The sequence below is a fragment of the Artemia sp. Qi Xiang Cuo genome, chromosome 15 (assembly GCF_049724085.1).
Source record: "Artemia sp. Qi Xiang Cuo chromosome 15, ASM4972408v1, whole genome shotgun sequence".
Lineage (NCBI taxonomy): Eukaryota > Metazoa > Arthropoda > Branchiopoda > Anostraca > Artemiidae > Artemia > Artemia sp. Qi Xiang Cuo.
This window is the reverse complement of record NC_142808.1, coordinates 7,172,940-7,199,478: the sequence shown is the minus strand read 5'-3', so window position 1 is coordinate 7,199,478 and position 26,539 is coordinate 7,172,940. Positions and strand designations below refer to the sequence as shown.

Below are 26,539 nucleotides of genomic sequence, written 5' to 3'. Positions count from 1 at the left end.
CCCATTAATAAGATTCTCTTGTTAAAGCAATTAAAACCGAAGGTTTTGGATTTATTCCACCTCAATTTCTTTTATCAAGGTGCCTTGAATAAAACTGTAAACGATGGATTTTGTTTAGAATACGGGTTTTTTAGAAATAAACCCTACTAGAAAATACCTCCTAAATGTTACCGCTGCGAATCACGAAACCACGTTGTCGGTAATACCCATTCTCGTCGACCAACCAAAAGTACTCAAGGTGCGCGACTGGACATTCTAAGTCACATGATAGCTCATGTACTACAAGCCCAAATTGTAATAATTATGGAGGTGACCATGTTTCTTATAGTCTCAGATGCCGGGTGTTAAAAAAAAAAATCTGAACATAGATAAGAAATTACTGTTGGTGATAGCAGATTGCGCTTTGTTCACTTAATATTAACATAACCCAAAACAAAGATCTTCTGATTGATGAGCTTCTTGATTATGATATATTTTTTGTACAGGACCATTTTCTAATTAAAGCCAATAAAAATACTCTTAGGCTTTCACCCACTCATCACACGTTTACACGTGAAGCTAAATAAAACTCCCAGGCAACCCCCTGGGGGCCTTGAAGCTTTTGATTGCTCTTCTCAGAAGTCTCACCTTATATCTTCTGATCATAACTTACTGGAAATAAAGTTGGGTAATGTGACCCACATTAATGTCGATATCCCAAGCAAATGCAAGAACTGTTTATCCCTATCTTCTTTCATAGGTGTTTGCCTGCGACTCAGGACAATAGTGCTAAGAGTGACTAATCCAGGATTGAACTGAACAGTGGCTGGTTAAAGCTAATGTTCCTTCCTGATCTGTAAAAAGTGACCTGTTCTTCCATGATTTGCCAAGTGACTTTCGGCTAGTCAATTACTGAAAACATTTTACCTACATTCGTAACCGTAATCGTGCCTTGATCATATAATCGCTTCAAATGGGTAACTCGTGAATCCTCCTGTCATTGTTTTGGATGATAAAATTGGTGATGATCATGTGCCTTTAACTTATGAAATAGATTCGCCTGTTTTAGTTTCTTATGATTGTCCTTTTAAACATAATAAATAGTTTGATAAGCCAAATTGGAACCGAGAAAATTTAAAAAACGATAAGGTTCAAGGTTAATTTTTAAATATCTGTACAAAATAGACATAAATAAAGGGTAAACGCCGGAGACACAAGGTCGACTGACACAAACCCGGTACATTAATCGGAATAAACCTATTTGACAACAAACAAATAAATAAGAGTTATTCCATGACTCACCAATAGACGGGCACCCACCCCACAAACCTACCGACACCGGGCGAAGATCCACCGAAAACACCAATAAAAAAAAACAAAACGGGTAAACAGGGGTAACCAACGACCAGCATCTCACAAGGCAAAACATCCCACAAAACAATATTATCAAATGTACCCAGTTTTTTAATATATTATTAATTCTTAAATTTATTTATAAGGATAGAATGAAGATGCTTTTTTATATTTGGAAGAGATTTGCTGCAATCAATAAATGGTAGATGAAGACACCATGAACCCGTGATTGAAAATAATGGCGAGAACCATGATCTCTCTATGCTTAATTTTATGTGCTGGATGTTCCATTTATGCCGGGTTTCATAAGCATGGGCATGTTGCACAGGGAAAAAAATATTCGAACGAAAGTACAGAGGTAGTTCCGACCGGTCATATTTTACCTTAAATAAAAAAGAATTAAGGGTGAATATCTGTGAAACAGGCAAAATATTAGTTAGAAGATATAGAGTTTCAGTTTTACTCTTATTAGGATTAAATAAGAAAAACAAGTTTTTTAAACTGAAAGTAAGGAGCGAGATTAAAACTTAAAACGAACAGAAATTATTTCGTATATGAAAGGGGCTGTCCCCTCCTCAACGCTTCGCTCTTTACGCTAAAGTTTTTTATTGTTTAAAAAAAATAAAGTTGTAAGACAGTCAAACTTTAGCGTAAAGAGCGAGGCGTTGAGGAGGGGACAGCCCCTTTTATATACGGAATAATTTTGTTCGTTTTAAGTTTTAATGTCGCTCCTTACTTTCAGTTTCAAAAACTTGTTTTTTTTATTTAATTTCTGATCGTTTTTTAGTTAATGCAGCTTTTGTTTTGGCTCGCCGTCATTGAATAAGTAAACAAAATTTGCATAAAAAATTTACTTTTCTTTTGCAAAATGGCTGTCTCTAAATTTGGTTCTGACGTAATTTACAAATTAACTTACGTAACGAACTTCTATATTCGTATATTTTTCGTCTGGCAAAAAATACAAAGTTGCAGATTTTTGCAGATATGAGCTTGAAACCTATGTTGTAGGGTTTTCTGATACGCTGAATCTGACGGTGTGATTTTTATTAAAATTCTTTCACTTTTAGGGGATGTTTCCCCCTCTTTAGAAAATCAGGTAAATTTTTTCAGGCTTGTAGCCTTTGATGAGTAATATTAAACTTAATAAAATTCATATATTTAGAATCAGCATTATAAGCCCATTCTTTTGATACATTTATTGACATCAAAGTTCCGTTTTTAAAAGTTTCGATTACTATTGAGCTGTTTCGCTTGTTTTTTTTTTATTGTTTTATTTTATTACTTATATGTTATTACGTATATGATGGGGTTCTCCCCTTATTCAATACCACGCTCTTTACGTTAAAAGTTAAAAAAAAATTAATTCACAAAACCCTGAATCACAAAGGCCGTTTAAATAGAATAGATAGCTCTTTTGAAAGCACTAAAAAAAACTGTGGCGTAAAGAGCGAGGTATTGACTTGGGGGAGAACCCCCTCATATTCGTAATAATTTCTGTTCATTTTAAGTTCTAATGTTGCTTCTTACTTTCAGTTGAAAAAACTTGATTTTTTTAATTTAATTTCTGATCATTTTTAAATAATGCTTGGAAATACGGCGCCCCCTTCATAGAAATGTCCCTTACCCCAAAGAAACATCCTCCACGGAAATATTCTCCCGAGTAACCCCTCCTCCAGCCCCCCCCCCACCAAAAAAAATTCTTCCTGAAAATGTCTGTATACTTCCCAAAAACCAATACAATATGTAAGCAATGGGCAAAGTTCATAACTTGCAGCCCTTCCCCTGGGAACTCTGGTGGATTAAGTCATCCTAAAATATATATTTATTAGATTTTCGACTACGCTGAACGAAATGTCAATCTCAAAATTTTAATTGGGTGACTTTGAGAAAAATTTGAGCGTGGGAGGGGGCCTAGTTGCCCTCTATTTATTTTGGTTACTTAAAAAGGGCACTAGAACTTTTCATTCCCATTCCAATGAGCCCTCTTAAGATATTCTAGAACCACTGGGTCAATACGATTACCCCTGGGAAAAAAAAAGAAATAAAAGGAGGGCCTAGTTGCCCTCCATTTTTTTGGTCACTTGAAAAGGGCACTAGAACTTTTCATTTCCATTCCAATGAGCCCTCTTAAGATATTGTAGAACCACTGGGTCAATACGATTACCCCTGGGGGAAAAAAAAAACAAATAAACACGCACCCGTGATCTTTCTTCTGGCAAAAAATGCAAAATTCCACATTTTTGTAGATAGGAGCTTGAAACCTCTACTGTAGGGTTCTCTAATACGCTGAATATAATGGTGTGAATTTCATTAAGGTTCTGTAACTTTTAAGGGGTCTTTCCCCCTTTTTCGAAAATCAGCCAAATTTTCTCAGGCGCGTAACTTTGGATGGGTAAGATTAAACTTGATAAAACTGATATATTTGAAATCAGAATTAAAATCTAATTCTTTTGATGTGTCTATTGGTATCAAAATTCCGTTTCTTAGAGATTTGGTTACCACTGAGCCGGGTCGCTCCTTACTTACAGTTCGTTACCACGAACTGTTTGATAGGAAGACGGTGATGGTAAATATTTCTTTAGAATTTGAAGAGCATCATTTTCAAGTCGAATGCAACCTCTCACTTTTAGGGGATGATTTCACCCCCTAAAATTTTTGACGCTAATCATTTGTGACTCTGGATACTAGTCAATGCTATTGCGTTTGAGTGTTACTAAGGCTGCTTGCCATTGCGACTTTGAGCATAACGGATGGTGACTAGTACTATTTGCAACTGCCACAACTTGCCACCGTGATAACTTTCAACTAAGACTAGATATGACTGCGAGTGCTTATGCTTACGAATACTTGTCATTAAGACTATTTGTAATCCCGACAACTTACGACTACAACTGTTTGTGACTGCGAATATGGGTGCAATTTGATTGCTACTGTGGCTACTAGCGACTTTGACTACCTACAACTGCGGCTACTTGCAACAACAACTTGCCACTACGAGTGCGACTACTCGTGACCGCAACTGCTACTTCGTCCAACTGTGAATAATTCTGCTAGTAATGTTGCTGCCACCCCAATATTGATTTTGACTGTAAATATTACTACAATTCTCACTATTACAACAAAAATAATTGAACTAAATCAATAGAGTTTAAAGGCATCCTGCTTGTCAAAATAGCATGGTACATCCAACTTGTCAAAAGGTCTTAAGTACAGTTCCCTACGAATGGCTGAGGTTATTAAATTGTAAATTTCATTGAATTTTGAGAGGGATATGGCACTAAATATAAATACTCTAGGTGCATCCAAGTTGTCAAAAGAGCTTATCTGAGTGAATCTATATGAGTAATAGAAACGGCTACGAGTGTTAAGTTAAAACTCGCATAGAACACAAAGGGTGAATTTGAAACAAAATCAATTAGACACTTTATGCATCCAGGCTGTCAAAACGGTATATCTTCAATATTACACGAGCAGCCAGGGAAGGATATCAAGTTGAAATATTCAGAGATTGTTTCGGGGGATAATGAACATAAGATATTATGCCCATCCCAGTGATTAATGGACGTAGCTGCAATATCTAAGGGAGACTAATATTAGCAAATTGAAAATATCAGGAAATGGGATTGACTCTTGAACCAAATCAAAAGACACCATGTGCATTATGGTTGTAAAAAACATATGTCTGGCATTAAGATGAAACTTTCATAGTTTAGTGGGTGTTGAAGTTTATCAAGATACAAATATGTGCAGTCCTGTTGTCAAAAGTGCGTATGAACAATATCTTATTTTTGTTTAGATAGTGTGTGTAATGTATCAGGAATAGTTGTAGGAAACTTTCAAAAAATATTAACAGTGACTTTAACCTCAATGAGAAGATACAACGCATATCCCGGTTTTCAGTACGGCTTGTCTGCGGTACCCCAGGAATTGCCTATTGCTTTCAATTGATATTCCCAGGGAGTGTTGAGGGTAGTGAAATAAACCAAGAGATGCTGATTAGAACTTATAAATTAGAATCAAATATTCTAAATCATAAGGGAGAACGTGAACTTTTTAACATTTGAAAGGTGTAGCTATATAAATATGAAATTCAAAGGGGTAGAAGGAAGAAAATGCAAAATTTATTAAATCATGAATTGGGAAGTGTTTTATTGTCTTAACTACACGTAAGAACTTTGAAATTTTGGAAAAGGTGATATTCTTCACGTTTGAAAGGTTTAATTCTGATATTCAGAGGATTTGAAGTAAGAAACCGTAAAACTTGTCAAAATCATGAATTGAGAAGTGTTTATGGTCTACACTTGGCGTAAAAAGTGTGAAGTTTTGAAAAATGTGACGTTCTTGACACTTGAAAATTTTAGTTGCTGAAATCTGAAACTGAAGGGGTTAGAAGGAAGAAAAGGTGAAGTTTGTTATAATCATAAATTTGGCCAGCGCATTTCTGTTAAGCAGTGCTACCTATTTTTCGCTCTGGAGTGCTTTTAGATGACGTGAATCACCAGGACAACCGTTTACAGCCCCGTTCTGAACTTTGTCCAAAATAGTATCGAAAAAGAATTGCCTTGAGATATTATGAAGTTAAATGTGTCATGAGATTTTTACGCTCGCACATATTTTCGAAGAAAAGAAACAAATCTTTGAGTTGTTCTACCTTGCGGAAACTGAGCCCAAGAGAGTGGCTGCAAACGCACCTTAAGACTGTCTCCGATTTCACCACCGCTACTACTAGTCAGCAAAATGTGTTCACTCCTTTCCTTAATCGAAAATAGTGATCACTATTGTGAATGACATTCCTATAGGTGTGCTAAAATCAGAGCCCATTAATAAGATTCTCGGTCTTGTTAAAGCAATTAAAACCGAAGGTTTTGGATTTATTCCACCTCAATTTCTTTTATCAAGGTGCCTTGAATAAAACTGTAAACGATGGATTTTGTTTAGAATACGGGTTTTTAGAAATAAACCCTACTAGAAAATACCTCCTAAATGTTACCGCTGCGAATCACGAAACCACGTTGTCGGTAATACCCATTCTCGTCGACCAACCAAAAGTACTCATGGTGCGCGACTGGACATTCTAAGTCACATGATAGCTCATGTACTACAAGCCCAAATTGTAATAATTATGGAGGTGACCATGTTTCTTATAGTCTCAGATGCCGGGTGTTAAAAAAAAAAATCTGAACATAGATAAGAAATTACTGTTGGTGATAGCAGATTGCGCTTTGTTCACTTAATATTAACATAACCCAAAACAAAGATCTTCTGATTGATGAGCTTCTTGATTATGATATATTTTTTGTACAGGACCATTTTCTAATTAAAGCCAATAAAAATACTCTTAGGCTTTCACCCACTCACCACACGTTTACACGTGAAGCTAATTAAAACTCCCAGGCAACCCCCTGGGGGCCTTGAAGCTTTTGATTGCTCTTCTCAGAAGTCTCACCTTATATCTTCTGATCATTACTTACTGGAAATAAAGTTTGGTAATGTGACCCACATTAATGTCGATATCCCAAGCAAATGCAAGAACTGTTTATCCCTATCTACTTTCATAGGTGTTTGCCTGCGACTCAGGACAATAGTGCTAAGAGTGACTAACCCAGGATTGAACTGAACAGTGGCTGGTTAAAGCTAATGTTCCTTCCTGATCTGTAAAAAGTGACCTGTTCTTCCATGATTTGCCAAGTGACTTTCGGCTAGTCAATTACTGAAAACATTTTACCTACATTCGTAACCGTAATCGTGCCTTGATCATATAATCGCTTCAAATGGGTAACTCGTGAATCCTCCTGTCATTGTTTTGGATGATAAAATTGGTGATGATCATGTGCCTTTAATTTATGAAATAGATTCGCCTGTTTTAGTTTCTTATGATTGTCCTTTTAAACATAATAAATAGTTTGATAAGCCAAATTGGAAATGAGTAAATTATGTTTGCTGCTCATTGTTGTTGAGCCTGAAAGTGTTTTTTTGCATTTTACAAACATCAGTGAGGTCAGCGACAGCTAAGATTGATCGAAATTGTTACTATTACCCGATCGTGTATTGTTTGAAGTCAGCCACTTCAGCCTAAGTTCCTGTTGAACATGCTAGAATTGGAACCAGAAAGCCGTTACATTTGCCATGGAATGGCTGATACTTTTGCCATGAAGTGGCTGAGGGCTGATACTCCGAAAAAGGCGAGCGCCAGTGATCCTCTCGGTTATTTTTTTCCCGACTTGGAATCGGCTGACATAGTGATTTACCTTATGCTCTGTTGTGTTTATGTTGTTCTTTTGTTTGTATTCATTCCAACTTGTATTTTTTTTTTCTTTACTTCGCCTATATTTTTGTTATATTGCAGGTTATAAATACACTTCCTTACTTACTTACAATATCCGAGGAACAGCTTTCAGTATTAAGTTGAAACTTTCATGGCCTGTTTTGGGTAATGGTGAACTAACGAAAAGGTACTACATACAAATCACTGCTTCTACTAACGGTAGCACTGCTACTACTATTGGTGTGATTTTTACTAGCACAAAGGATAAGGAAAATTAGCTGTTTACTCTATGAGCGTATCAGTAATATCTCAGAAATGGTTAAGAAACTTAAGTTGAAACCTTTAGGGCATGCTGAGTGGAATGTTGTACTAATAAAATGGCACTTGCGCATACTACTACTATTAATACTACTAATACTATTACTAAGACCAAGTATGATGAGATGGAATTTTGAGGAAATACTAAGAAAGAGGGCGAACTAAATGAAAACACAAACTTTATGCAGTTTCTTAAAAGAACATATAAGAAAAATTTAAGGATCCACTGAGATTATTAAGTTGAAACTTTCAGGGAATTCTGAGGATAACATTGAACTATCTAAACGGCATCATTTGCATGCTACTGTTACTACTACTTGGGTTACTGTTGCCACTGCTACTAGCGTTAGCATTACTAAGTGTAGGGGTACTAACGTGTAACTTTTCTAATGGGGGGGTTTGATAAGCCAATTCACATGGGGGGATTTTATTTTGCGTTTTCAAATGGGGGTTTATACTTCTTTCTAGTGAGGCTATATAAATTTTATACCATAGTTTGAGGGGGAACTTCATGTGACGGGGGATTAAAACAGCGGATCAAGCGGGGAGCGTATGTTAATGGCCATACTGAGTCGAGATCAGATTAAAAGGATTCAGGTTCCCTAGAGAGCGGTTGGAGACACAAGGACTAATTATCTTGAGAAATACTAACATGAGGAATAAAAAATAAGAAAGTAATGTATTTATTTTTACTCACATTTGCGATACAAAAACTGGATCAGGAGTATCGGATAATCTGCACTTCAATTTACAGTCATAGGCACTTTGATAAAATTATACACTGATATATATATATATATATATATATATATATATATATATATATATATATATATATATATATATATATATATATTCCAAAGTGGGTCTTATTTAAAATACAAGTTCAGAAATTGGGTTAAACTTGGTAAACGACTCACATAACATTGTCAAAATTGTCAATGGGCTGATAATTAATTCTCTTTAAACTTACATATGTTTGGTCAAGAACTCTCAGAAAACTCCTCTAGACTCCTCTAGACTGACTCGAAATTTCCAAGCTCTAACAAACTATACTATCCAATTTCACCAGAGGTTACATTAAGGCGTTGCTGAAAAGTATGTTATATTGGACCTATTGGTCAAATAGTGTGTCCTATATTCTTATTTGACAGTGAAAACACCATTTTGCTGCTTCAACTTTCACACGATTTTTAGCTTTGAGATTGCATTTTGGAATTTTTTCTTGACCACTATAGTATTACTTTTGTAAATTTATAGCTAATAGCATGTACCTCAGTTTCATGATGGATTATAATTTATCAAGGTGAAACTCGTTGTGGGACAATACAGAATAACTGCTATACATACAGAATACATACAATACAGAATAACTGCTGACAATACAGAATAAATTGTTGCAGAATAACTGCTTTTGCCTTTCGACAAAGTTCTACTTGAATAGCATATGACTGTCTCTATATACTGAGGGGTTATCTGTTGGGGATTGGGGTAGTCTTCTACGGGGAGTAACTGGGAAAGAATTGCACCAATGCCCAGAGCTGAGGCGTTAGTGGTAACCACAAATTGTCCTTTTACGAAATTAGGTAGTGACAATACTGGTTCAGAAGTAAGTGCTTTCTTGAAATTCTCTAAGGAAGTTTGAGCTTCCTGCGAACAGGTAATATTTTGGAAGGTCCCTTTAGTTAGGTCCATTAGAGGTTTTACTATTTGGGCGTAATTATGTATAAATTTTCTAAAATAACTAGTCAAACCCAGAATTGCTCGCAATTGTTTTATAGTTTTTGGGGGTTTGAGATTTTCTACGCACTCTATCTCGTCAGTGTCTGGTGATATTTGACCTTGGGTCACTATCATTCCCAAAAATTTATTTTAGGTTGAAGTAAATTTACTTTTTCAGGTCTACATTTCAGGTTGCCTTCCCTGAATCTTTCAAAACTTTGGCTAATGTAGCTAATTGATCCTCCGAGTTTTCTCCTACACGAATTGTATCATCCACAAAATGAATAATCTTCTCTACACCTTGTAATAAATGTAATAAAAGTATAAGCAGTGCATTCGAACAAGTTCTAATTCGTAGCGTACTCTTCAATATTCATAAGACTCGCACTCAGTTGTAGAAAATGCCGTATTATTAACTTCATTATCTGCTATCTTGACTTGGTGATACCCCTGTGTGAGGTCAAGCGAAGTAAAATTATTATTTTTGTTTGAGATGAAGGCCAAGATCTCGTTAATTCGAGTCAGAGGAAATTTATCGCTAACTACTTGTTTATTTTGGGTTCAATAGTCTACTACGAGACTAATATACTTGTTATTTTTTGGCACTAATATAACAGAGGCCGAATACTGGCTTATACTTGAATGTATAATATTGTTTCTCTTTAATTCGCTGATTTTATTTTTAACCAATGTTTATAGGGATGAGGGATACGATAGGGTTGTTTAGCCACAGGCAGCCCTTTAGTTTGGATAGAATGTTCATAGAACGGTATCAATCCAAAGTCCTCTTCACACGTAGAAAATATACCTCTAAAGTTCCAGAGCAATTCGCATAATTTCTTTCTTAATTCCGCGTCTTGAATATGATCTAATTTAAAATTTTCCAAAAATTGGGATCTTGTTAGTGGGTATTTATTCCTTGGGTTAATAATACCAATATTATTAACTAAGTTCCTTTTGGAGTTTTTCCACTCATCTAGCTCACGCTCAGAAATAACTTGTATTTCAAAGAGACAAGTTCCATTTTTTATTGTAATTGTATAATTTTCATGGGTATTTGTCAACCAAATAAAACCTTCCTCTTTTTCATATAAAATGATATGTTCTTCAAAAAATAGATTTTCTGGTATTTCTCCCGATGGGGATACAAACTAAATTTCGGAGTTATCATTTACGGGTGGGATCATTTGGGAGGTCTGGACTCTTTGCATTGTTTCGGGTGGATCTTTGTCTTACGCATTGCAAATCTATAATATTTTTCTTGCGAATTATTTTCTATTAAGTTAAGATTGGCGTTTGGTTGCGTCAAATCTTCCGCTAGTGGGGCTAGTTGTAAGGGGACGGCGTTGAGGTTTATCACCTCGTTCCACAATTCTGTTATTTTCTTAATTTCTGTTTGCCTATACTTCTGCATTTTCCCTTTTTTTGCTTTTATTGACTCGATCCATTTGTCGCTGGAATTTCTCCTACAGGACGAGAAATGGGGTACAAAAGATTTTATTCTATTTACTGTTGTTTCCCCTTTCTCCACGCGTCGGAGAATAGGATCGGATGGATATACGAGTGTGTGATTAGCTATATCTAATAACACTTTATTAGATTTTTAAAAATTGGCACCGATTATAGCCTCGTACGGAAAATTTTTACATATTATGAAGTTGGTAGGGAAGATCCTACTATCTTTTGTCACATCTAGGCGTATTGAGCCTTTTGCTTCCAGTATATGCCCTGTGACGATAGTTAAACTGGGAATATTAAAAAAATTTCTGTCGTTTGATATACACTGGTAATTTATTGAATACATTCGAGTTTATTATGTTAACTGTCGCACCGGAATCTATTAGCGCCTTGAAATAAATATTTGCTACACCAAAATCATTAAATATAGGCAATACATCATTATTATCACTTAAGGAAGGTGCAACTACTGGATGGGACCTATAAAAATACTGGTCTCCAGGGTCCCGGTTAGTTTTCTTGGGGACCTGATTCGTTTCCCTGTGCATTTATTTGATAGGTTGATGTTTGGCATTGGGGTTCGCTGTGAACTTCCCTAGCAACCTAATTGAAATTTGATTGTCTAGATTGCCAAGCGTTATTGCGCGCAGCGGAAGTTCCTTTGCCTACTGTTCACGGCATTGGTCCATTTTGCACCGACGAAAAATTTCCCGACGGGTAAAAATATCCTTTGTTATCACTCGTATTCCTGTTGAATCTAGTAGGATACACTGTCCGTGAATTAAATTGGTACATTTTTTGCCGAGTATTTGGGTTGGGAAACCAATAATTATTTTGCCTGTTGTGGGGAAGATTTGCATATTCCAATCCCTGTTGGTAGGGCTTGTGGAACAATGGCAGACGTGGGGGGGTACTCCTATGACTTCTTGACCCATTTGCATTTAAGTTTGTTCTCCCGAACAAACGGTTATTATAACTGGGGGTTGCTGGTGCATGGTTGTTTCTAGTATGGCATTCCCTGGCAATATGCCCTTGTTTACATGCGTAGCATATAATTGGGGGGTTATTTACGTAGTTTGTCGTGTTTGTGGGTACGAAACGTACAGTTCTTTGCCTGGTAGGGATTGAGGATCAATTTTGATTTGGTTTTGGGAAATTATCTCTTGAGAAAAATGCGGGTGAAATTTCTTGTGATCGTCCCGGCGTTGATGCTCCTACGTTATTTATTCTTGACTTATTATGGTTGGCTACAATCGTGTCAATTTCTATCATTCTTTCTACTACTTGAACTGCTAGCTCTAATATTTGAATATTCTCTGATATTATCATTCGATATAGTTTGGGGCTTAGTCCCTGTAAGAAAGCGTTTAGTACAATTTTATCGCATAAGCTACCAGATTCTTTCCCATATTTTGCTTCTATTGATATCATTACGTTATGTGGGCATTCCCTGACATTTTTTGTTTCGTCAAAACATACTGTCCCGTGCTTTAATTTGTGTGTTGAACTAGTTTCAACAATCTTTCTCGGAATGCTTTTAGTAATTTTTCTATGGAGTTTATTGGGAGGTTATTATCTTCCCCTATGGTGTTCTCTATTTGTTTTAAAAATGTTAACGCTTGCCCTTTTAATCTCATTAACAGCATGCCCACCAATGAATTTAAGTTCGTTTGGGTTATTTCTACAAATTGGTTTAATTGGATACTAAATTCATCTAAGTCTGAATCTCCATTGTATGATGGAAGGGATTTTGAAATTTCCACTGTTTTAGCAATAAGTTTTTGTATTAACAATTGTTCATTTGGATCTAACGACATATTGGTGATTATTTCAAAAACAATAAAATTCGGCACTTTAGGGGTTTTCTTTGACAGAACTTAAATTTGACACCTTCAAATTTTACTTGGCTTATGGGGGGATTATAATTCTTATCTCTTTCTTAGGGGTGTTCTTTTTTTGTTACTATCTTAAGGGAACTTAGGTCTAACAAAATATTGCACTTTCTCTATGCTCAGTATTTTTCAATAATATATATATATATATATATATATATATATATATATATATATATATATATATATATATATATATATATATATATATATATATATATCATTTTCTTTTTTTTCTTTTTTTTCTAAGGGAAATTTTGTCCTTGTGTTTTACTCCGTTAAACAGAGCCGCGCCAATTCTAAAGGGGGTGTTTGATAAGCCAACTCACAGGGGGGGATTCTATTTTGAGTTTTCAAAGTGGCTTTTATACTTCTTTGAAGTGAGGCTATATAAATTTTATACCAGAGTTTGAGGAGGAACTTAATGCGACGGGGGATTAAAACAGCAGATCATGCGGGGAGCGTATATTAATAGCCATACTTTGTCGAGATCAGATTAAAAGGATTCATTATTGAGGAAATACTAAGAAAGAGGGTGAACTAAATGAAAACACAAACTTTATGCAGTTTCTTAAAAGAACATATAAGAAAAATTTAAAGATCCACTGAGATTATTAAGTTGAAACTTTCAGGGAATTCTGAGGATAACATTGAACTAACTAAACGGCATCACTTGCATGCTACTGTTACTACTACTTGGGTTACTATTGCCACTGCTACTAGTGTTAGCATTACTAAGTGTAGGGGTACTAACGTGTAACTTTTCTAATGGGGGGGGGGTTGATAAGCCAATTCACATGAGGGGATTTTATTTTGCGTTTTCAAATGGGGGTTTATAATTCTTTTTAGTGAGGCTATATAAACTTTATACCAGAGTTTGAGGGCGAATTTCATGCGACGGGGGATTAAAACAGCAGATCATGCGGGGAGCGTATGTTAATAGCCATACTGTGTCGAGATCAGATTAAAAGGATTCAGGTTCCCTAGAGAGCGGTTGGAGACACAAGGACTAATTATCTTGAGAATTACTAACATGAAGAATAAAAAATAAGAAAATAATGTTTTTATTTTTACTCACATTTGCGATGCAAAAACTGGATCAGGATTATTGGATAATCTCCGCTTCAAATTACAGTCATAGGCACTTTATAAGATTATACACTGATATATATATATATATATTCCAACGCGGGTCAAGTTCAAAAATTGGGTTGAACATGGTAAAGGACTCACATAACATTGTTAAAATTGTCAATGGTCTGATAATAGATTCATTCTAAACTAAAAAATGTTTTGTCAAGAGCTCTCAGAAAACTCCTCTAGACTACTCTAGACTGCCACAAAATTGTCAAGCCCTAACAAAGTAAACTCTCCAATTCTATCGGAGGTTACATTAAGGTTCTGCTGAAAAGTAGGTTATATTCAACCCATTGGTCCAATGGTGTATCCTGTATTCCTATTGGAAAGGGAAAACGCGACTAGGCTACTTCTACTTTCACACGATTTATAGCTATGAGATTTCACTTTGGAATCTTTTTTTGGACAAATAAAGTATTACTTTTGTAAATTTATAGCTAATGACATGTCACTTAGTTTCAGATGGCTTATAATTTATCACGGTGAAACTTGTTGTGGGACAATACAACTTAGTTACATTGGAATACCTAACTCTAAACTTAGTTTCAGAAAAATTTAACTAGATTACGCGAAAATACTTTGTATCTAACCTTCTCTTGACAGTTTGGAGATTCAAGGTCCAAAATTTAAACTACATTGTTGGTCGCCTGTCGCGTAACATTTGGTCACCCTGATATTTATTGCATATTTTTGTGACACTTTGTCCTTCTGCTTCAAGATAGATTTATTTATTGCTGCTACATTTGCTGTGGGAAAGATTATACAAAGTTTATTCGATCAAGATTTATTTGTTTGCTACTTTTTAAATTGCACGACCAAGCCTTATTACCTTATTTTAGGTTCATATTTTAAGTGGTTCTATTTTACATGGGTAACTTTAATTTAGAAGGTTTGAGGTTTTTAATTTTGATCCCGTTACACTTTTATATAGTGTTTAGATGGAGGCTGTACTAACCAAAATGCACAATGTGCATACCATAACTGCGCTTACTACAGCTACTGCTACTAAGAAGGACAGGAGTAATAATAGAAACTTTTCAGGAAATATTGAATGAAATGGAGAGCTAACAACATGCACTATGTGCCAACTACTACTAAGACAACTACTACTACTAAGGCTAAAGATATTAAATAAATAAAGGAAAGTAAAAGGATCAAGGATATTTAATCTCTAGAAATTTGAAAGTTTATGTTTACCTAATCGAAAACCACTATATACATGAAGGCTATAAAATGGGTGCATTAGCAATATCCCAAGAACAACTTAGGTCATTTAGTTAAAACTTTCTGTTAAGGAGATGTTGAACACACTAGATTCACTGTGTTCATGCTGAAACTGCTACCGCCACTACTGCTACAAGTACAGATACTGCAGCTACGACGACTGATGCTACGGGTTTTAAGGTGAAATTTTCAGGAAATGGTGAGGGGGAGGTGGAACTGAATCAAAATACTCCCTGTACTTACAGGCTATATACACCATGAAAGGGCGGATCTACAACATTGAGAAATTTGTTAGAGCATGATATTTATCTTTTTATGGCGCGTTGAGGTGGATAGTGAACAAACCAGAAGGCACTACGGGCACACTACTACTACTTCTACTGCTGCTACAACAACTTCTTCGGTTGCCTTAGAGTTTAAGGGTATTAAGGGGAAATTTTCAGGTCATATTGAGAGGGATACTGAACTAAGAAAATCTCACTATATGAATACTATTACTAGTGTTGATGTGACTAGTGCTACTACAACTAATATTACTGCTTCTGCTACTACTACTGGTATCGTAACTAATTCTGCTACTACTAATACCACGACTGCTAATACCATTGTTAATACTAGCCTTACGACTGTTTCTACCATTAAGACTAAAGGCACCAAGGTTAAAATTTCAGGGAATACTGAAATTTTATTGATTTTAGCTATCTACTGATATTTTATTGAATACGGAATATTAATTTTAGCTAAATCATAACAAACCTTGTGTATGATGGTTGTCAATAGGGCGAATCAGCAGTATCCCAGGAACAGTATTAAGCTAAAACTTCAAAGGGTACTAATACTACTGCTACTATTGCTACTATTGCTTTTACTGTTTCTACGACTCCATGTATTGAACTAAATCAAACTAGTTTTACTGCATCAAGTTTGTCAAAATTACACAGACGTGTTATCTTAGGAACGGACTACAGTATTAAGTTTAAACTGCCAGGGATACCTGACGGGGAGGTAATCAAATGAAAACACACCATGTACATGCAAGTTGTCAAAAGGGCAAATCACTAATATCTCAAGAATAGCTTAGAGTTTCAGGTTGAAACTCTTAGGATATGTTCTGGGGGATGTTGAACTAAAGAAAAGCCACTGTGTGCATATGTAAAGTTTGACCACTTGTGTGGCCACTCGGTATGGCTACCCCCAATATTCACAGTAAATTCTTTACTCTTCAAGTTAGGACTAGTGGTAGCGTGCCCTAAACTTCGACGACTTTGGCAAGATTGTATACTCAGAGTAACGTACAACCTTCCTTTATTTACAATTTTTATAATATTGAATAATTTGAGGCTCCTGTTAACAGCTCTTTCTTGTTCTCTGGGCTTGTCTCTGGGACTGTCCCTCTTCCGTATTATTGACTGGGAATGTTTTGAAGATCATCGAGAAGGAAAATTATACAGATCAGTATTACCCTTCTTCGAAATTATGCGGAATTGAGTTGGTCACGACTTCCTTATTTTCATTACTGTTAAGCTTCACTCAGGATAAGAATTCTTATGGACCTGTTCCTTTACATAATTACCTTGTTTCTTTTTATGTATAAATATTGTAAATATATCTTGGTTTCTTACTATCACAAGATGTGATTAGAGTAAGGTCATAGCATATTGAAACTGGGGTCTTATTACCAGTTAGAAACTGTTCTAGTTCTGGGACTCTAGGACCTTTAGTTACTTGCAAGAAAATGCAGTCAAATAAATTCTAGCTCTCTACGGTCCCTCTGGAAATCCCAAGCAATTATACCCTTGGTACCCGGGGAAGGTCTGTCGAGAATCAGAATACACTACCTAATTTCCAAGCCAAGCTGATTTTACGGACTTTTACATCGCCTAGCTTGGAAAACCAGATGGTTCGCTTGAAATTTGCTCTTCTGGTTACTTAATGTTCGATCTCAGAAGCTCTCGGTTTCTTGTTTAATTTGAGACAATTCTTAATCACTTTAAATCCACCAGTCCGGTGCTCAGGAAATCAAAGGAGATATTAAAAGAAAATAATAGGATCTACATATTTTTTTTGGTTTGCTTCAATCTCGTTTTTGCCCAAGTTTCACTGTCAGTAGCGAAAAGAGATATATACTAATAATAGGAGAATAACCCACTTGAAGAAAGCGAAACCACCTTATAATTAACTTTTTACCCCTTTTGTCAAGTATTAAAAGCTAAATTGGGACATATTAAAACTCAAATTATAAATCTTATTTATAACTCAAATTTTGTTATCAAGAATAGACTCAAAGTGAGTTTATCAAGAAATATATCTTATAGGAAGGACTGAAGAGAAATGAAGTTGGTCCTGAACTAAATACATAAAAGAACTCATCGTATGGTAGAGATTCTACTGCCGCTAAGGCTATTAAGGTGGAACTTACAAGAAATGTTGCGGGTGATGTTGCACTAGAGCAAAACATGCAATATTTAGGTTTACTTTCATTATTTGCAATATATCAGAAACGACATAGATTATAAAGTTGAAACCGTCAAGATATATTGTTGGGATTGTTTAACTAAATCAAAAGACAATATTTGCATCCCTATTTCTCAAAACGGCGTATTTGTTATGTGCCTATCTGACAACTTTTTAATTTTTTCATATTTTGTGTCTTTTGATGATTCTAATTTCTAATAATACCATTCCATTTCTTTTATAGATTTTATAGAAGAAAATGGAAGCAATAAAAAATTGTTGATGAAAACTGAATACATCGTGTGTGAAAACTGAATACATTAATGAAAATCACGTACATAGTGCATATGTTATTGATAAGTTTATTGGTTCAGAAAAAACTTGGTTTCTAATTGAAAATGATAATGATGTAACCCAGGTAAACAGTTATATTTTGTTGAAGAATCTTCTCAGTGCATTCATAATGGATTTATCAGAGCAACTTCATTTGGACAGATCAGACAGAGTAATTGCCCAAATTACTGTCAATGGAGACTAAAAGAGAAAGGAGATAAACGGAATAGATAAAGAAGCATTTTTTATAGTGCAACGCAATGATGTAGTATATGAAGCATTAGGAGATAAACCTAGAGATAATAGGAATTAACCAAGGAGCCAGAAACACAGAAATTCCTTCAAGTAATAGTAACTTTGAACAAATAGTATTCCACACCAAATCAGTGAATTTAGTGAAACCTAGTAGTGAATTTAGAGAAGGAGCTATTTATTTAATAGGAACACTTTCTTTTAAAATTTCTAGTAAGAATTTTCTTAAAAAGGAATAAACTGAAAAGAAATTTGACATGACAGTGAAATGAAAATGAAACAAAACTGAAATGGAAACTGCCAAACGCAAGTTAAATACCACAGCTCCTGAAGAACTAGGAAATAAAGCAAAGAGACTCAAAAATATTGACATTAGCCAATACAAGTTTACAGCTGATGGATCTAGGAAAACATTACATGGTAATGTGTATCAATTGAGATTACTTACTTTAGCTGCAATACGTGCGCATGCTAAAGGATATAACTTTAACCTAATCAGTGAAGCTAAGGAGTTTGAAAAATTTGATGATGTAGTTATAGATTGTGGAAATAATATAATTTATTTACAGGCTAAATACAGTAGCTCTGGAAAGAGCTATTCTAAAAATGACTTTTGTGGGTATTCTAAAAATGATTATAAAAACGATGCCAGCTTAGCAAAATATTTTGATTCTTGGTATAAGCTTAGAAATTATGAATACACAAAATCGAGAGAAGACAAGGCTCTGGAAAAAACTTCTCAGTATATATTTTTTACAAATAAAGGAGTAGAAAACGATAGTATCTTTTTCAAGGAAACCGAAATTGATGGTGATGAGTTTCTTTTCAAGGATTTGAAAACAAAGACCTATCGAATAAAGCCGGACAAAGAAACTAGGAGTGAATTTATTGATGCAATCTTAGCAAATTCTCAGGAAGTTCTTAATTCAGGTGATACTAGCTTAGATCAAAGTGATTTTGATCTATTGACAAGTGAGATAACAAAAGTAAGAGAATATCTAGAGAAAAAATTCAAAAATGGTAAAACTCCGAAGAAAATTAGGAATAGCTCCTCTAACCTTAGTATAAAGGAATTGGCTTTAATTGAATTAGCTGTAGCTGATTCTTCTTCTGTGGAAGAAGAATCAGTTGCCAAGAGAGTCTTAGGGAATAATGCTGAAGTTCTAAGATGGCTAAATCAAAATAAACAGATTGTAGCTAACATTTCTAATCCTCAACATGTTTTAGCTCAGACTTCAGGATTAGTTAAAAAAATGACTTCAGAAATTAATACTTTCCTTGATGAATTTATTGTTAAAATAGAGCAACCAAATAGCCAAGATTTGGCGCAAATCATACTTAAGGAATTAGGAAAAGATATAGCTACCATGGGGACAAGAGAACTGAATAATGCCATTGATAGTAATATGTTGGAATGGTTTTCTAACCGCTCAGAATGTCTATTAAAATCAGAAGATTTTGGTAATTTTATAGAGATTACCGAGGGTGACTTAAAGCGTTTTTGTTTGTTGCAAGGAACATGGGCTTATACAGAGGAATGTGAAGCCTTTTTTGTTTTAGTTGAATCTAGACATTTTGCTTTAGTAGAGGGGTTAAGTGACTTTTTAAATGAGGAGGTTAGGGATAGCAATGAGAGAATTGCTGTCTTTAAAGACAAAGGAGGAGGATTGGATTTACAAATTTATAATGTTATAAAATCTATGAATAGTTTAAAAGATGACGAATGGTCATTTTTGCATCTTGATAATCCAAATCTAGATCTATTATCTAAAATATTAATAGGTAAATCAGCAAAATTTTACATAATTGACTGTCGATCAGAAGAAATAAATGAAAATTATTTGCAAAAATTACAAAAAATTTGTCAAATTACCTTAAAAGAACAAAAAAAATTGATTTTATTAGTAAGTGACGAACAAAACGACGAATTAGCTAATAGATTATTCATATCAGGAGCAAACTCTAGTGAGATTGTTCAGTTTGAATCTCAACCTCTAACCAACAAGCAAATTAGAGATATGTGTAGTTTGCATGGTAATAAATACCTTTCTTTAGCTGAAAAAGAATACAGAATTCAAGATGTTATTGATAATAAGATAGGTGGTATGTACGAATTGATGTGCGATGCAAAATATCTTGTGCAGATTATTGCAAGTTCGTATGAAAAAACGCGGGAAGCAGAATCTGAAATGCCATATGGCGTTTATATTCCCAATCAAATTCGTAAAGGTGAGGCGTATTATAGTTTATCAATTATTACTAAAAAGACTGCTAAGTGCTATATAATTGAAGGTTCTGATTATATAAAACTCTGTAAGCAGCTAAGAGACTTATTTGAAGATGATGCAAAATTTGATGAAAGTGAAAAGAGGTTCTCAATTGTGAGAGAAGAAACAGAGTTTGTTTTATTAAAAAACGCTGATGATATAGATCAATATGAATCTCAAATTCTAATTCTAATGGAAAAACCATCTTCGGAAAAACTTGGAGATAGAACATGTATTTCATTAAAAATCCTTGATAATGAAAAATTTCAAATTATAGAAAATCCGAATGATTTATATCTTCCATTTCCGGAAGGTAGAGACTTTTCAAATAAAGATGAACAAGAAAAATTTACACAAGCAATTATTTCTGGTAGCCAGTTATCTGTATTAATGTCACATGCTGGTTGTGGTAAAACCTCGTTTTGTAAAAATATAGCAAAAATATGTAGATCTTTAAATTCTACCGTGTCTCCATTATGGATTATTAGAATACCACTAGCCAAATTGCAATTTAATACAGAATCATGTCCAATTTTGGACATAATTCTGTTTTTAGAATCATCTCCATTTTTAGACATATATTATGAGTGGCAAAGAGTTGCTTGGGAAAAAGACTCAAAGGTTCCAGGCAGAGTTTTTATAATTTTAGATGGTTTTGATGAAATAAAAAATATAGAAACTGTAAATTTAATAAATCAGTGGATAAGAACAAAACCTAAAAGTATATCAATGTTAATTACAACAAGAGAATATGAAGCAAATAAGCTAGCTCTTCCTACTAATCAAAACTCAACATTTTATATATTGACTGAATATACGGAAGAGCAGCGCAAGGAATACATAAAAAAGTATCTTAAAGCAATTCTAGATGAAACAGAAGAATCAAAGGAATTTAATGGTTTTGTAGATCATATCACAGAAAAAATGCAAAACAAGGTTAATAGTGACTTTAGGGGAGTATTGGGTATTCCTTTAGAAAGCTATATTTTTTGTGAGTTGCTAAGACCTCACATTTTAAGTCATGTAAAACAATATTCTTATAGTCTGGAAGAAAATAATATCGATGTTTTGAAAGATATTGATGTTAATAATGTAGCTAAGCTTTATCAAGAATTTATACTTTTGAAATCCAGGTTGTTCCTGGAAAAACATTTGGGGATAAACCCAGAAAATATTCTTCAAAAAAGTATATTATTTAATCTTATGGGGTCATACAATCAAATAATAGAAGTATATGCTCTAATACACGCTTTTGATTTAAATGATAGGGATTTAATTGAAAAACATACAAGTATTATCAATTTTGATGTAAATAAATTAAAAACCCTTGAAGATACTGGTTTGTTAAGAGTTTCTAAAGATGGTAATAGGCTTAACTTCAATCATGAAACGTACCAGGAATTTTATGCAGCTCTTGCAATTATTAGGGGGATTTTAAGTGATAAAGGGGAATTACACGAGACTGTTCAATCTCTGGTTAGAGAACACCGTTATGACCCTAAATTGTATGTTATCTTTTCTATAGCAAGTCAATTTAGTGTTTCTGCTGGGGCTATAGCACCTGGATATAGTATAGAGAAGCATTTATTTTCGTTTTGGAATCTTTTAGGAGAGGATGGTGATATACTTGGAGCAGGTGCTATTAACTTATTTAAACGCTGCATATCTGAATTTACATCTGTTGAAAGAGAAATTCTACTTAGCAGAATAGAAGGGAAAAAATGGGCAAAATTTTTAAAAGTAGCAATTAGTCGTTGCGAGAATGGGTATGAAGAGTTAAAAATATATGACATACAAGATAGACTACCTATTTCGTCACATCAAGATGAAGAAGATTTTTACAGCGATGCTGATGAAGAAATAAGTATGAGTAAAGGCCTTGTTGCTGGAGTATTTAGGAGACTTAGAAAAAAAGGAGCTTTAAATAAAGAAAATATCAAGCTCTTGGAAACAGCGGCTGAACAACATAAGGCAAAATATGATTACTGGGCGTTAGATGGTGGAATTGATGCTATAGGCTGCTCAGGGCAGTTTTTTAGCAACAATCTAGCTGATTATTTAATACTTAGAGCTGAACAATGGGTAAATAATAAGAAGTTGGTTATTCAAGCGTTAATGTCAATATATAGAGATCTAGAGGCAAATAGCGATTTTAATGATGCAAAAGCAAATTGTTTCTTTGTAGTTAAACGTTTATTAAAAAACAAAGTTTGGGAAAATAAAAATGATTCGCTTATAAAATTGTTAAATGTAGTTGATTATGAATTTTTACATTATTTGATAGACGATTTATTACAATTACTATCAACAGATATAAAAATAGATGATGTTGAATTAGATTCTCTAACATTAAGCTGGTTTGAGAGAATGAAAATCATCCTATTAGTAGCAAAAAAGCTGATGTATGCAGTTTTAATAGATGAATCAAAAAACAAAATTAATTTAAAAAAAGATACAAAAATTGAAATTAACTTTGACAAGCATACGACTATAATTAGCAAAATATTTACTAGTTCAATGCTAAATCTTTTAAGAAGCAAATTGGATTCAAATGAACCTAGAAGCTGTGATGGCACTATAAGTCTGGATTGTATGTATATAAGTAAATCAGATTTGAAAAAATCAAAAGAGTATATTGTTGTCCAATTAAAAAATTGATAAATCACACAAAGTTTACTCAATAGCAGTAATGTATAGAAAAAATTTTCCGAGCCACAATTAACAAACCTAGAAGATACATGATAACCAACAAATAATGAAGGTGGACAAGCTATTGCAGAAGCATTAAATGTCCCTTCATTAGAACAAAATTCTTCTTCAGAAGAACAAGAAGTAATGATTCTAGGTAATATAGACGATGAATTTTAAGATGTTTCATTTTAATACTAAAACTGTTCAAAATCAGTTGGTTTTGAACACCGTGCTCAGCTAACGTGAATTTAGCTTAAGAGAGGGTGCAAAACCAGATTGTGGTCAATTTAGAAAGGGTTTATAAATAAATTAAGCACAAAAATTGTAGATAAACGACATGAAAAATGTATCAAAACCATTTTCTATTTAGTAGATAGTTTTTGTAGGGAATGTACAAAAAAACGAGTAAGTAAAAAAGTATTACTATCAGATAAATAAATAAATAGAGCAGGCAAACTTAATTTGACAGAATGGACTCTGCCCAAATGATTGTGTGAATTCTCATAAGTTGTAAAATGACAAAAATATAATTTGAGGTAATAGAGAATGGCTAAAAATATAGAAAATGCAAAGATAAATGTAACAGTAGATGTGCTTCATCAATAACATGTTATTCAACTAATTAAGGACTCACTGATTTTTGAACCGTATAATATTTGCATTTGAATCTTGATATAAGATAAGGTCGTTCCCTTGGTGAATAATGATATTATCTAATCAACCAAGCCTTCTGTATGACTGCTTCTTTTTTACTATAACAGGCTCAAAATCATCTTTTTCTGTTTCTTGGTATCTTAAGCGCTATATGACCATTATCTGTGGTTAAATTCTTCAGAACATTGTCATTACGAGAGTTAGCTGAATCATTCTTTTCGTGATGATCATAGCCTAAAAGAGATTGCGTTTCTGCTTCTAATGTACGTTTAGTATGCATCCACTGAGTTGCTTTATCAAACCTTCTTTAGTTATAATATTTGCTAACTCACTTTCTGATTTTATTATGGGGGGTTCAAAAGAGCAGCTATTGGGGTGATGACGCATTTAATTAAAAAAGAGATTTTACTCCTGAGAAATTTAAAGATACTATATTTAAGGAAAGTCTATGTAATGGACAATGGGGTAAAAACAATTTCTCTGGAACATCTGAAGATAAAGCAAGGATGTCTCTCCTCTATTTGTTTGAAGCAGTATTCCTTCTTTTGTGTCACTGTTTTTTAACTTTTTTTGTTTTTTTTAGTTGTAATACTTCGGTTTTTTTTTATTTTAGTGTTTATTCTTCCAAGTTTTAAGTGCTTGTTTTTTGTAATTTAAAGTATTTGATGTTTTGTTTTCTGTTGTTTTTTTTTATAGTTTAAATGTTTCGTTTTTTGTTTTTTGGAGTTTTGATGTTTCTTTTTTTTATTTTTATGTGTTTTATTGGTAATTTTAGTTTTAGTATTTTGTCTTTTGTTTTTCAAGTTTTATTGTTTAATTTTTTGTCTTGGTTACTATATAATAGCCTTTTTGTCCCCAATTAAAAGTTTATTAAGAAATCACTACCCAATTCATTTTTCAGTCTTTCAAGCTGATTACTCTTTCGACATTTGACTAAAAACCGATATATTTTAGGGTCAAAATTTGAAAAGTTCATGATAGAGTAGAATGGAGCTGAGGTTATGTCTTTGACTACATTTCGTGTCTGTTTTTTTTTATAAATAATGAGTCCATATCCATGTAACAGAGTTAAATCTGCCGTTCCCCATTAGGGGAGTTATAAAATGTTACTAAATGGGCACAAAAAAAGGAACTCATTACTTAGGCAATTTTGAAGACCACACTGCTTTTCCATGACGTACAAATAGCAGTTCAATATGGATAAATCGTTTTATTTGATATTAAAAACAATAATAAGATATCTGGATACTTCGGTCACATATACAGTGACCGTTTTCAGCCTGTAAACTAAAATAATAAAAATAAAACACTGACATTTATACGAAAGAAATTAATTACCTTTTGTTTAGTGTTTCTATCTTTTCAAAGCAATTACTGATGTAAATCTTTTTGATTTCCTAGTTTCTGGTTCATTTAAACCTGAAACTTTCACACCAGCTCTATGGAAACACATTTAATTTTTTTTTAGCATGTATTATGTTCAATAATGGCTCTTTGATATTTAGGGATCGGGATATAAAGCAAGTTTTTAGGGAAACTATTTGAATTTAAGAATTTGTATAGAAATTTGTATACCTGGCTTTGAATAGATATAAAGGTGAATTTGGCTTAAATTCACCTTATGATAACTTTTTACGGTCAAATAAAGTAGGTTTCATTCTTCCCAATGCTTTTGACCTCTGTTTAAATGATGATGAACCATCTCATACAAATAAAGCCAATGAACCGGAAAGCAGGTAATCAAACAGATTTACATCTATGACTACCTTGGAAAAGATAAGAGCACTAAACATTATGCAATCATTTTGTTTTGTATAAACGTTGATGTTTTGTTGGTATTATTTTAGTTTATCTGCTGAAGACGGTCACTGTGTATGTGACCAAAATATCTTGTGATTTTGTTATCACTGTCAAATTAAAATTGAACGGTTATTTGTAACTCATTAATTTTTTTTTTAAATGGAATGAATAGTAGCCCCAGTAGCTATATATTCTCTAAAGAAAACATGTCTTTTTTTCCAAAGAAGTAGTGCCATGTTTTGAAAATTATAGTGAAAGATTGGGAATTTAAATCTTTTGTCATCTGTCATAATTCAGTGAAATCCGTCAAGATGTAATAACTCATTCGTTTACGCAGTATCCTTATCAAGGTGAAACTTCAGGGGTATCATGATTGGGATGTTCAGTGGACAAAAAGGCAACATGTACATGCTACTACTGTTATTAAAACTACTGCTACTACCGTTATTACTACTACGCATACAACACTACTATTGCTACTGCTTCTCCTACTACCACCACTACTACTTTGATACTGGTACTCTTAAAGCTAAGCCTGTGAAGGTGAAAATTTGAGAGAATACAAGGTGACACTTGAACTAAATAAAAAGACACTATATGCAAGCAGATTGTCAAAGAGGTAAGCAAGTGTAAGTAAATTTATTCACCATTAAATACAGATTTGAAATACAATACTCTCATTACCCCTCGAAAAACTCCGTGGCCAGGGATACAAGGGGGATAAAACAACAACAAAATCA

The 26,539-nt window shown here is 33.9% G+C and overlaps 1 protein-coding gene across 6 annotated transcripts in view; it reads left to right on the top strand.

Annotated features, from left to right (window-relative positions):
* LOC148943282 (uncharacterized) overlaps positions 1-24,623 on the top strand; it is a 94,923-nt gene extending 70,300 nt beyond the window's left edge. For all 6 annotated transcript variants that reach the window (XM_089101378.1, XM_089101376.1, XM_089101375.1 and 3 more), the window contains one exon: positions 18,047-24,623. In XM_089101378.1, the coding sequence (XP_088957504.1) occupies positions 18,678-23,312 (4,635 nt within the window). In that variant the 5' untranslated portion in view covers positions 18,047-18,677 and the 3' untranslated portion in view covers positions 23,313-24,623. The remainder of the gene's footprint in view (positions 1-18,046) is intronic.
* The last annotated feature ends 1,916 nt before the right edge of the window (positions 24,624-26,539 follow it).